The 14144-nt window shown below is 40.7% G+C and overlaps 1 protein-coding gene across 1 annotated transcript in view; it reads right to left on the reverse strand.

Moving 5' to 3' along the window:
* Window positions 1–1819: 1819 nt before the first annotated feature.
* Window positions 1820–14144, reverse strand: part of ACAD11 (acyl-CoA dehydrogenase family member 11) — a 98599-nt gene continuing 86274 nt past the window's right edge. Inside the window, exons 18-20 of the mRNA XM_066350413.1 lie at window positions 5244–5360; window positions 4285–4394; window positions 1820–3293 (exon numbers count right to left, since the gene is read on the reverse strand). Of these exons, the coding sequence (XP_066206510.1) occupies window positions 3179–3293; window positions 4285–4394; window positions 5244–5360 (342 nt within the window). The 3' untranslated portion in view covers window positions 1820–3178. The remainder of the gene's footprint in view (window positions 3294–4284; window positions 4395–5243; window positions 5361–14144) is intronic.

Here is a 14144-nt window from a genome sequence, read left to right on the forward strand (position 1 = left end):
TTCTCTATATTAGGTAGAACTGCTATGTCTCCTGGACTTAGGTGGTAGGTGTCCCGTAGGGCCCAATGGTGCAACTTTCCCAGTCACTCAAGCTAGGCACTCCAGGTGTGCTCCCTCTCACCCCGGCGTGGGCTGCATACACCCTCTTGTTGTAGTTGAGTCTTCATTGATGTTGGCATGCCAATGGGAGGGATTCACCCCCAGGCCCATCGGCTACATGGACTGTGGAGCAGCTGCTATGCAGAGGCCAACCCTACAGAGCAGGACTCGCTTCAGAGGGCCTCTGGTGTCCGATGGGTCTGCCCCTTGAGTGTGTTGCTTGTGGCATGGTCAGAAGCTGCCCACTGGGTGTGCTGGTTTGAGGGCCTCCTGAGAGGTGCAGGCTTAGATCAGCCACCACTTGTGCCCTGCCACTTGGCATGAGCTAGAGCAAAGGCAGATGGCTGCTACTTGTGCTGGGCTTGGAGGTGCTCAGGAGAGGCCAGCTGAGGACCAAGGCTGCTGCTGCTAGTGCTGGGCCCTGGGCCACTTAGTAAGAGGGATGCAGCATGCTGAGGCCAGATGCTGCTTGTTTGGGGTTGTGGATGATTGGGAGATTTTAGGAATCTAAACCAATGGTATTATAAAGAGCAACTTATTTCAAAACCATTTGATTTCAAATGTGTGGAGAACTTTACTGACTGTCCAAGTGGACTGTTGCATAGTGACATCTGGTGACAGCCTGTGGAGATCCTAGAAATGGTTCTGAGGTTCCTATGTTTACAGTCAGTCACTGTGACTGAGGAAAAGAATCCTTTGATCTTGGTATTCTTTGGAGACTAGAATTTTCCCTCTCAAACCAACCTTTCCTATTCTTTATAACCTTTTATCCGAATGAATTAAGGGTAGGGGAAGTTAAATAGCTTGGATTAAGATTTTACTCACTTTAAATAAGGACACCCTTTAAGAACTTTATTGTGGTTCACAAATATCAAGCTGTTTCTACATGGCTTCAGTGATTGTTACAACAAACCCTTAGTAGGTAAGGGTCTTCTAGGTTTAAAAGTTAATTCCAATGTGTAGAAAGAAAAATGAAGTTAAGGTTCAAATGTAATTTTATTTTTTTTACTTTATTTTTACGAGGGACAGGGACAGAAAAAGAGACAGGAAACAGGGACAGACAGACAGGAAGGGAGAGAGATGAGAAGCATCAGTTCTTTGCAGCACCATAGTTGTTCACTGACTGCCATCTCATACATGGCCTGACTGGGGGGCTCCAACAGAGCAAGCGACCCCTTGCTCAAGCCAGCCACCTCGGAGATTTGAACCTGGGTCCTCTGTGTCCCAGTCTGACGCTCTATCCACTGAGCCACTACCTGGTCAGGCTCAAATGTAGTTTTTTTGAAAAAGATTTTATTTATTGCTTTTAGAAAGAGGAGATAAGAGAAATGTGGGAGGAGAGCAGGAAGGATCAACTCCTAATAGTTGCTTCTCATTTGTGCCTCAAATGGACAAGCCCTGACTTTCAAACTGGCAACCTCAGCATTCCAGGTCAGTACTTTATCCACTGCGCCACCACAGGTCAAACCAAATGCAAATGTTTAAGAAGCCCAAAAGACACACAAGGTCTTCATCAAATGTGTATTCTCCACCCCCACTCCAAGATATTTAAATAATGATTAAAATAATCTCTGGACATCAGTAAATTCATGTGATATGTAAGCTTTCTAATAAAACAGTTTTACAGTTTTTAGACATACTTTCATTAAAATGTATAAAAATTTACCAGTTACTAGTCCAATGGCTTCTACATTAAAAAGGTAACAAGAAAAAGGTAAAATTAGGTTAAATAATATATTTTATTTAATTCATTATACCCAAATTTTATCACTTCAACATGTAATTGATATTTTTAAAGTAATAAAATAAGCATTAAAAATATTTACTTTTTTCATACTAAATCTTCAAATTTGGTATTTAATAGCCAAGTTATTCCAAGCATACTTACAATTTTCCAGTAACTGAGTTGAGATTTCAGTTAAAATTAAAATAATAAATTTAGTTCCTGAGCTGCACTAGCCACTGTCCTAGTGCTCAAGAGTCACATGTGGCCAGTGGCTGCTGGACTGAACAGAGCTGACTCAACAGCCACATGTTCGCTCTTAACAGAACAGTATCCTCTTAACACGGTAGCATTTAGAGCAGGCTGTCTTAAACTATTCTCAGAATTAAATTACTTTCTTGTACCTTAAACTATTCATTAACTCAACATATTACAAATAATTACAATTTTTCTTAATCACATTTTCTCATAAAGTGCCATATTTTCTAGTAAAATTTAAATGCATCCAGATTTTATGTATAAATGATTCCTGTTAAATTATGAAGCTTATAATAATGATATGAATTCTAAAATGACCCAAACAGTCATGCATCTTTCTCCAGTGCAAACATTATTACAAAGTGTTAAACCAATCCCTAAATGAGTGTTAACGAGATCCTACTGTATTTTTTTTATAAAGTAATGATTAAATAATCCTTGGATATTTATTTAAATCAAATTATTCATGAGAATCAAAGGTAAAAATATTTCTATGCCTATGCTTTAGCTCTGTGTGTGTGTGTGTGTGTGTGTGTGTGTGTGTGTGTGTGTAAGATTTTAGAGAAAGGAGAGAGAGGGGGCAGGAATGGGAAGCATCACCTCGTTGCTTCTTATATGTGCCTTGACCAGGCAAGCCCAGGGTTTCAAACCAGCGACCTCAGCGTTCCAGGTGGACGCTCTATCCACTGCGCCACCACAGGTCAGGCTAGCTCTTCAATTCACTTTATTATCTCCTTAATATTTGAGTGTTTAAAAGGTGAATGCTGGCCCCAGACAGGGTTGCCGGGTGGATCCCAGTCAGGGCATATTTGGGACTCTGTCTTTCTATCACCCCTCCTCTCACTTAAAAAAAAATTAAATAAAAATAAAAGGTAAATGCTAAATGGTTAGGTATTAGACTGAATGACATCTGCTATAGAATTTCTTAATTAAGCCAGTGTGACCCTTGAAATTATAAAACCCATTGATCAAAATAGAGCCTCAAATCTTTACCAAAAGTGAGTAATAAATCCTGTGCTCAAACTGCTACAAAAATAGAATAAAATTCGAATTCTGGAGCCCATAATGTGTGTCTAAAGGTGAGATGGTGTCGCCTCCTTACACCTTGGCCCTCAAGCGTCTAGCTTGGTCCGTAAGCTCCAACTTTGCGATTGCTGAGAGGTGGACTTCGTCGGGTCCATCTGCTATGCGCAGAGTTCGCGCCATGGCATACCTGGGAAAACACAGAGAACAGGGAGGGTAGGGCTTATCGGAGAGGAACATGGCACCTTAACGTCGTCAGTCACACTCATTTTAAGCCAAAACTGTGAATTTTTAAAATCCGGCCAGGCAGTGATAAGAAAAAGATCACAGGGAAAATGAAGAAAAGAGGCCCAAGGACTTCTCAAGTGCCACTTGCCAGGCTCACCGTGGGAAGTGGTTCAGTGCAGGGGCCCCACCGCAGTCTTGGTGTGCTGCATGTAGGTTACTAGAAGTTGCTAGAACTAAGAGATCTCTTAGGTAAGCCACAAGCAGTGGAGTGTAAATGTATAATACTTACATACTAAAAATATATATGTTTTAGTTCTTTCGTAAGGTTAAAAGCTGATGGGGGAATGAATGGGGCACCTCTGCAGTGTGAGACACGGTGGCAATGGAGGAGGGAATCCCCTCTGGGCCCGAGAACCAGAATCTGGACCCGAGGTGGTCGTCGGCCTGCACTGTGCCCCTGGGCCAAGGCCTCGGGGGGGTAAGCTTTCCCAGCACAGATCCCCACCTGCGCTCAGCTCCCTTTGGTTGTCTCGGCCCCCTCCCCTCCTCTGGGTTCAGGGTGAACCCATGCTCTTTCTTCTACCCGGGAGGCCCAGTGTGGAAGCTAACGTAATTGAGTGAGATGGTCACTGTAAACAAAAGGACAACTATTTTTTTGGTACTGAGCTCTATATAAAAGTACCAACCAAGGTCACCCCAATAAGTTCAATTAAAAAAACAAAAGATAATCTGTTCTCCACAAAAAATAAAAGTGCCAATGTTACAGTTGAATCTTGAATAATTGGGGCACAGACCTGTACCACGAAAGTAGTAACTAGTACTTAATTTAGCCTTCAATTATACTTTAAGTTATTATCTTTATTTTCTTATGAAGCAATTAGGGTCAGGCATGTGTAGATTTTTTAACTTGAAGCCTATCAAATGCAGATGGTTATTAAATAACATCCACTCACATGTTAGCCAGAGGGTAATCCTGGGAAACACCTGCCGCTCCGCACACTTGGATGGCCTGGTCAATAATTTTGCAGGCAGCTCGAGGGGTAGCCACTTTAATCATTGCAATCTATAAAAGCAAGATACAAAAAGAATGTTCCTTTCTTTGATAATACACCATGTGGCAGAATTTGATATAATCTGTATTTTCTTTGTGAAATGAAACAAGGAAATTTTTCCATACACATTCTCCACTAAAACAGGATCTTTGATAAAAGGCAACAAAGAAATATGCTGTAATGTGACTAATGGCCATATTTCAGTCAATACAGGCCCTCCTGGTAAGAGCTGTCTCTTCCAAATCACATTTTATTTGTGTATTTATAACTTGCCATGTTTCCGAAAGAATTTCAGGCCGCTAATAAATTACATTTGTCACCTTAGGGATCATAAAAAGAGTTCAAGAGTCTTCACTCATCAGTTTTCCCTTAGCGATTTAATTGGCTTTTAGAATTAAATGATCACGTTCTTATTCCATATAAGCCAGAAACATCAGAAGGAAGGGGACGAGATGTCTTATGAAACATTTACTATGTGGCCACACAGTGCTGTGCGTTCTCTATGACCTTGGTTGCTCTTCACTTGAACTCCAGGCCACAGACAGAAAGGTTACTTTGCCCAAGGTCACAAAGCTAACAGAAGGTGACACAGTGGGTAAACTGCATGTATAAAGTCTAGGACTTCCCTATTTCCTACTGCTGCATCTAAAGAATGCTGAAGATATTTTGTATCCTGAAAATCATTACCTAAAGCAACTCAGTGAAAAGAAAACTAGCAACTACATTTATAATCTTGAAATCAAAATCACAGGGAAGATTCCAATATTCTGAATGCTATCAAGGCGCCATAAAACCCGAAATGCCCAGTGGAAGGGAGAACCTGGAGAGAGCCTGACAGATGGTGGTAGAAGGGGCCTCACCTCCTTCTTAGCACTGGCGCTGCCCAAAGTGTCAATGATGTGGGCGGCTTTCAGGGTCAACAAGCGCATCTCTTCAATGGCGATGCGGCTCTCAGCAATCCAGTGAGCCACAACCTCCTGCAAGGGAGCAGAGGACAGCAAAAAAGGAGGAGAGAAGCTGGTATCTTATGTCACATGCCTTGTGGTTTGGTGAAAACACTGGTCCAAGGACTGTCCCCAAGCCTCACTCTCTATATATTTTTAAGTGGAAGACTTTATTCATTTGATACAACTTCTTTGATAGCTATAGAACCATACAGGTTATATATTTTACCTTTAGTGAGTTTGGTAGTTTGTGGCTTTTGAGGGATTAGTCTGTGTCACCTAAGATAAATGTCTGTGCTCTGCATACATGCCTTAACGTGTGGGTCCCAGGCCCAGATGTGGAGTGAAGGAGATTCCACTTCAGTCTCAGCTCCAGGCCCTTCTCTACCCAGCTTCTCCCAGAGAGTGCTCACTGTGGTTTTAGAGTATTGACAATGAGTAACTTCTACTTCCAGGAAGATGGAATAGATAGACTTTACCACACTGCTTTCTTGCTAAGTACAACTAAAAACCTGGGCATTATCTATAAAACAAACCCAACAGGACTCTGAAAGGTGGAGGGAAGAAGGCAGATCTATTAGGGTCTTCCAGACTAAAAGACAACTTGGTGGTGATTTCCCTGGGTGTTCTTTTTGCGTCATATATCCCCAACTTGGAGCTGAAGAAGCCAACAACCTGGAAATGCCAATGAGCATAAAAATTATACAAAAAATAGCCCCAACAAAAGCCTACTCTTTTCAGCTAAAGGACTGGGTAGGGGCAGCTTAGCAACAGAGAACTTTCATAGAATAACCATTCTACCCAACCCAAACACCACAGAGAAATGTCTGGCCCTGCCCTTAATCATACCAGCGTGTACTTCCACCCTCATCAGTGCTATAATGCTGTACCTCAGCACTCTTGCCAGGGTGTTATCAGAATGCCAAGTAAGGAGTGAGGCCAGCAACAAGTTCCATTCTCCCTGCCGTGTCAGTGGAGACCACATGGGTAGCCTGGACTTCCATCTCCCAAGGCTTAATAAGAATGCACTCTACTCAGGTATCAGTGGAGGCTAAGTGGGAACCTGGACCTCTGCCTCTGCCTTGAAGTAATGAGTCGGTGCAAACCCTTTCTAACAGAGTGGTGCCTCAAAAAGCCAGCTAAAATAGAAGGTTTATACAGGCCAGTATTGCTGATGAACAGATTTGAAAATCCTCAAGAAAATATTGGCAAACTGAACTCAGCAATGTGTTAAAAAATATCACACACCATTCATTGCCTGACCAGGTGGTGGCACAGTGGAAAAGGCGATGGCCTGGGACTCTAAGGACTCAGGTTTAAAACCCTGAGGTTGCCAGCTTGAGTGCAGGCTCACCAGCTTGAGCATGAGGTCACTGGCTTGAGCATGGGATCATAGAGATGACCCCATGGTCGCTGGCTTGAGCCAAAAGGTCACTGGCTTGAAGGCCAAGGTTGCTGGCTTAAGCCCAAGGCTGCTGCTGGCTTGAGCTCACTGGCTTGGTTGGAAGTCCTTGGTCAAGGCACATATGAGAAAGCAATCAATGAACAACTAAGGTGCTGCACTAAAGAATTGATGCTTATTTTTCTCCCTGTCTGCCCCTCCCCTTGCTTTAAAAAAAAAATCATACACTATAATCAAGTGGGATTTATTCCTGAGATTCCTGAGGTTGATTCAAAATCTCAAATCAATCAGTAGGATACACCACAAACAAAATGAGGGATAAAAATCATATGATCATATCAATAGATAAGAAAAACCTGACAAAATCAAACATCCATTTATGATTAAAAAACACCTCAGCAAAATGGGAATAAAGGGAACATACCTCAATGTTATAAGGGCTATATATGGCAAACTCACAGCAGTTATCATACTCAATGGTGAAAAGCTGGAAGCTCTTTTTTAAGATTTGGGACAAGACAAGGATGTCCACTTTTACCTCTGTTAATTCAATATAGTAATGGAAGTCTTAGCCATAACAATCAGACGAGAAAAAGAAAGAAATGGCATATAAGTTGGGAAGAAGTAAAGCTGTCAGTATTTGCATATAGCATAATATTATATAAAATTAATATTAAGAAATGGCTGCATTTTTATACAATAGTAACAAAATATCAGAAAGAGAAAACAATCCTATTTACATTGCATCAAAAGAATAAAATACCTGGGAATAAATTTAATGAAGAGGGTAAAAGACCTACACTTGGAAAACTAGAAGATATTTAAGAAAGAAATCAAGGACGACACAAATAAATGAAAGGCTATACCATGCTCATAGATAGGAAGAATCAACATTGTTAATATGTCCATACTACCCAGAGCCATCTATAGATTCAGTGCAATCCCAGTCAGCATACCAATGGCATTTTTCACAGAACTAGAACAAATAATCCTAAAGTTTATAAGAACTACAAAAGACCCTGAATAATCTAAGTATCTTGAGAAAGAACAATACTACTTATTACACTACCTGATATAAACTACACTGCAAGGCTATAGTAATCAAAACAGCATGGTACTGGCATAAAAACAGACACTTCGACCAATGGAACAGAATAGAGAGCCGAGAAATAAAGCCATGCCTCTGTGGCCAATTAATCTACAACAAAGGAGGCAAGAACATACAATGGGTTATAGACAGCATCTTCAATAAATGGTGTTGAGAAAACTGGACAGATACATGCAAAACAATAAAATTAGACCACCTTCTTAAACTATATAGAAAAATAAACTCAAATGGATTAAAAACTTAAATGTAAGACCTGAAACCATAAAACTCCTAGAAAAAAAACAAAAGCAGTAAACTGATACTGATGTTAGCGATTTTTTTTTTTTAAAAAACAGAGACAGAGAGTCAGAAAGAAGGACAGATAGGGACAGACAGACAGGAACGGAGAGAGATGAGAAGCATCAATCATCAGTTTTTCATTGTGAGACCTTAGTTGTTCATTGATTGCTTTCTCATATGTGCCTTGACCGTGGCCTTCAGCAGACCAAGTAACCCCTTGCTCGAGCCAGCGACCTTGGGTCCAAGCTGGTGAGCTTTGCTCAAACCAGATGAGCCCGCGCTCAAGCTGGCGACCTCAGGGTCTTGAACCTGGGTCCTTCCTCATCCCAGTCCGACGCTCTATCCACTGCACCACCACCTGGTCAGGCTTTTTTTTATATGTCCCAAAGACAAAAGCAAAAATAAACAAATGGGACTACATCAAACTAAAAGCTTTTGCACCATGAAGGCAACCAATAACAAAACAAAAAAGGCAACCTAGAGAATGGGAGAAGATATTTGCAAATGATACGGCTGATAAGGGGTTAATATCCAAAATATACAAAGAACTCAAACAGCTCAACATCAAAAACACAATACCAAAATATGCAAATAATATAATTGAGAAATGAGCAGAGACCCTGAATGGACATTTCTCCAAAAAGAACATAGATCCAGTACCTATTCATGATCAAAACTCTCAGCAAAGTGGGAATACAGGGAGCATACCTCAATATGATAAAGGTCATCTATGACAAACCCACAGCCAACATCATACTCAATGTGCAAAAATTAAAAGCAATCCCCTTAAGATCAGGAACAAGGCAGGGGTACCCCCTTTCACCACTCTTATTCAACATAGTTCTAGAAGTCCTAGCCACAGCAATCAGACAAGAAAAAGAAATAAAAGGCATCCAAATTGGAAAAGAAGTAAAACTATCATTATTTGCAGATGATATGATATTGCATATAGAAAACCCTAAAGTCTCAGTCCAAAAACTACTAGACTTGATAAATGAATTCAGCAAGGTGGCAGGATATAAAATTAATACTCAGAGTGCTCACTTCAGCAGCACATATACTAAAATTAATACTCAGAAATCAGAGGCATTTTTAAAGATTTTATTTATTTATTTATTTATTTATTTATTTATTTATTTATTTAGAGATAGAGAGGGATAGATAGGTACAGACAGGAATGCAGAGAGATGAGAAGCATCAATCATCAGTTTTTCATTGTGGCACCTTAGTAGTTCATTGATTGCTTTCTCATATATGCCTTGACCGCGGGCCTTAAGCAGACCGAGTAACCCTTTGCTCGAGCCAGCAACCTTGGGCTCAAGCTGGTGAGCTTTTGCTCAAACCAGATGAGCTGGGCTCAAGCTGGCGACCTCAGGGTCTCGAACCTGGGTTTTCCGCATCCCAGTTCAACGCTCTATCCACTGCGCCACCACCTGGTCAGGCATCAGAGGTATTTTTATACACTAACAATGAACTGTCAGAAAGAGAAATTAAGGAAGCAATCCCCTTTACCATTGCAACCAAAAAAATAAAGTAGGAATAAATTTAACCAGGGAGATTAAAGACTTGTACTCGGAAAATTATAAAACATTGATAAAAGAAATCAGGGAAGATACAAACAAGTGGAAGCATATACCGTGCTCATGGTTAGGAAGAATAAACATCATTAAAATGTCTGTATTACCCAAAGCAATTTATAAATTCAATGCAATACCAATTAAAATACCAATGACTTACTTCAAAGATATAGAACACATATTCCAAAAATTTATATGGAACCAAAAGAGAACACGAATAGCCTCAGCAATCTTGAAAAGGAAGAATAAAGTGGGAGGTATCACACTTCTGGATATCAAGTTATTTTATAAGGCCATTGTACTCAAAACAGCCTGGTACTGGCATGAGAGCAGGCATATAGATCAATGGAACAGAACTGAGAACCCAGAAATAAACCCACACTTTTATGGACAACTGATATTTGACAAAGGAGGTAAGAGCATACATTGGAGTAAAGATAGCCTCTTCAACAAATGGTGTTGGGAAAATTGGACAGCTACCTATAAAAAAATGAAACTAGACCACCAACTTACACCATTCACAAAAATAAACTCAAAATAGATAAAAGACTTAAATGTAAGCTGTAAAACCATAAGCATCTTAGAAGAAAACATAGGCAGTAAGCTCTCTAACATCTCTTGCAGCAATATATTTGCCGATTTATCTCCACGGACAAGTGAAATAAAAGACAGGAAATGGGACTACATCAAACTAAAAAGCTTCTGCACAGCTAAAGACAATAAGAACAGAATAAAAAGACAAACTACACAATGGGAGAATATATTTGACAATACGTCTGATAAGGGGTTAATAACCAAAATTTATAAAGAACTTGTAAAACTCAATATCAGGAAGACAGAAGAATCCAATCAAAAAATGGGCGAAAGAAATGAATAGACACTTCTCCAAAGAGGACATACAGATGGCCAATAGGCATATGAAAAAATGCTCACATCACTAATCATTAGAGAAATGCAAATTAAAACCACAATGAGATATCACCTCACACCAGTCAGAATGGCGCTCATCAACAAAACAACACAGAATAAGTGCTGGTGAGGACGTGGAGAAAAGGGAACCCTCCTGCACTGCTGGTGGGAATGCAGACTGGTGCAGCCACTGTGGAAAACAGTATGGAGATTCCTCAAGAAATTAAAAATTGAACTGCCTTTTGACCCAACTATACCACTTTTAGGAATATACCCCAAGAACACCATAGCACTGTTTCAAAAGAAGAAATGCACCCCCATGTTTATGGCAGCATTGTTTACAATAGCGAAGATCTGGAAACAGCCCAAGTATCCGTCAGTAGACGAGTGGATTAAAAAGCTTTGGTACATATATACTATGGAATACTACTCAGCCATAAGAAATGATGACATGGGAATATTTACAACAACATGGATGGACCTTGATAACATTATACCGAGCAAAATAAGTAAATCAGAAAAAACTAAGAACTATATGATTCCATACAAAGGTGGGACATAAAAATGAAACTCGGAGACATGGACAAGAGTGTGGGGGTTACGGGGTGGAGGGGAGGAGAGGGAGGGGCACAAAGAAAACCAGATAGAAGGTGATGGAAGACAATTGGACTTTGGGTGATGGGAATGCAGCATAATCAAATGTCAAAATAGCCTAGAGATGTTTTCTCTGAACATGTGTACCCTGATTTATCAATGTCACCCCATTAAAATTAATTAAAAAAAAAGAAACCTGAAACACTGATTCAAAAGAATATATGCAGCCCTATGTTCATTGCAGCAGCATTTACAGTAGTCAAGATTTGGAAGCAACCAAGTGCCCATTACAGACATTGATCGACTACAACCTATGCAACTTATGACAATTCAACTTTACTACCACAATTGCTAGCCATGACTGCTCCGCATCTGGCAGCGCAAGCGTTGCCCAGCTGGGTGTACGTCAGTGTGGACCAGCTTCCGGCAGCACTACCATCTCCGCATGCACCATTTCAACTGTTATCCCAGACTAGGTACAGCAATTTGTGTTTTGTGTCTTGGATATTTTTCATCAAACCCCTCCCAAGATGTCTACCAAGAGGAAATTGTCTTTGTCTATGCCTCAGCCTGCCAAGAAGGAAAGAAAGGCCATCGATCTCGACACGAAAATGAGCGCGGGCTCATCTGACTTGAGCATGGCTTCACCAGCTTGAGTGCAGGGGCGCTGGCTTGAGCATGGGATCATAGACATGACCCCATGGTCGCTGGTTTGAGCCCAAGGTCACTGGTTTGAGCAAGGGACAACTCGCTCTGCTATAACCCCCTGGTCAAGGGACATATGAGAAAGCAATCAATGAACAACTACGAAGGAGGAAAGAAAGTGAATGTGATCGCACATGTTTATGAAAAAACCAACTCTGGTAACCCCAACTGCTGCCTCAGATGACAACATCAACGATCCGCAGCCAAGCACCAGTGGCCAATAAAATGTTTCGTACATGTTTATATATTTTGCAATTGGGAAAATGTTTCCTATGGTTTTTTTTACACCTGTATTTTGTATTTTTGTATGCACCTGTATTTTGTAATTTTGTATGTTTTGCAAATATATATTTTTTTTATTTATTCATTTTAGAGAGGAGAGGGAGAGAGAGAGAGAGAGGAGAGATCGAGAGAGAGAAGGGGGGGAGGAGCTGGAAACATCAACTCCCATATGTGCCTTGACCAGGCAAGCCCAGGGTTTTGAACCGGCGACCTCAGCATTTCCAGGTTGACACTTTATCCACTGCGCCACCACAGGTCAGGCTGTTTTGCAAATATTAAACCAGTTGTACTGGTTAAAAAAAAAAAGGAACATAGAGCTATCCAACACACATGATTCCCAACATATTAATCATCAAGGGAATACAAATTAAACCCACAATGAGATATCACCTCATACCTGTCAGAATGGCTATCATTAACTACAAAACAAATGCTGGTAAAGATGTGGAGAAAAGGGACCCATTGTACACGGTTGGTGGGACTGCCAGTTGGTGCAGCCACTGTGGAAAACAGTAAGGAGGTTTCTCAAAAAATAAAAAATTAAGTTGCTGTATGATCTAGCAATTTCACTTTTCAGTGGTCTTTATCTGAAGAAATCCAAAACACTAATTCAAAAATATATATACATTCATTCCAGCATTATTTACAATAGCCAAGATATGAAAGCAATCTAAGTGTCCATTGGTAGATAGGTAAAGATGTCGTATATACAGTGTGTCCGTAAAGTCATGGTGCACTTTTGACCGGTCACAGGAAAGCAACAAAAGACGATAGAAATGTGAAATCTGCACCAAATAAAAGAAAAACCCTCCCAGTTTCTGTAGGATGATGTGGCAGCATGCGCGCATGCGCAGATGGTGACGTAACACCGTGTATACAGCGGAACAGCCCACGACCATGCCAGTTGAGATGTGGACGGTACAGAGGAAAGTTCAGTGTGTTCTGTAGCTCGCTAAATTTGAATCCGTGACCAAAGTGCAACGTGAATATCGGCGCATTTATAAAGAAGCGCTACCACATAGGAATAACATTACTCGGTGGGATAAGCAGTTGAAGGAAACCGGCAGTTTGGTGGAGAAACCCCATTCTGGTAGGCCATCAGTCAGTGATGAGTCTGTAGAGCAGGGGTCCCCAAACTACAGCCCGCGGGCCACATGCGGCCCCCTGAGGCCATTTATCCGGCCCCCACCGCACTTCTGGAAGGGGCACCTGTTTCATTGGTGGTCAGTGAGAGGAGCATAGTTCCCATTGAAATACTGGTCAGTTTGTTGATTTAAATTTACTTGTTCTTTATTTTAAATATTGTATTTGTTCCCGTTTTGTTTTTTTGCTTAAAAATAAGATATGTGTAGTGTGCATAGGGATTTGTTCATAGTTTTTTTATACTCCGGCCCTCCAACGGTCTGAGGGACAGAGAACTGGCCCCCTATGTAAAAAGTTTGGGGACCCCTGCTGTAGAGGCTATACAGGATAGCTACCTAAGGAGCCCTAAAAAATCTGTGCATGAGCCCACATGGAACTGCACTGAATAGGTATGAAACTGGGAGAGTTTACACAGTATATGCAATAAAATATTACTCAGCCATAAAAAAATAAAGAAATCTTGCTATTTGTGACAACATGGATAAACCTAGAGAGTATTAGGCTAAGTGAAATAAGTGAAACAGAGAAAGACAAACACCATATGATTTCACTTAAATATGGAATCTAAAAAAACAAAATGAACAAGTAAAACCGAAACAGACTCATAGATACAGAGAACATTTTGATGGTTGCCAGATGGGAAGGTGTTATGGGGATGGGTGAAACTGGTGAAGGGATTAAGAAATACAAATTGGTAGTTACAGTATATTCACGGGGATGCAAAGTGCAGCATAGGGAATATAGTCAATATCATAATAACTGGTGGGTACTGGTACTAGATTTATCAGGATTATCACTTAGTGAGTTATATAACATCT

This window comes from Saccopteryx leptura, chromosome 10 (assembly GCF_036850995.1).
Source record: "Saccopteryx leptura isolate mSacLep1 chromosome 10, mSacLep1_pri_phased_curated, whole genome shotgun sequence".
In the NCBI taxonomy this organism is placed as follows: domain Eukaryota; kingdom Metazoa; phylum Chordata; class Mammalia; order Chiroptera; family Emballonuridae; genus Saccopteryx; species Saccopteryx leptura.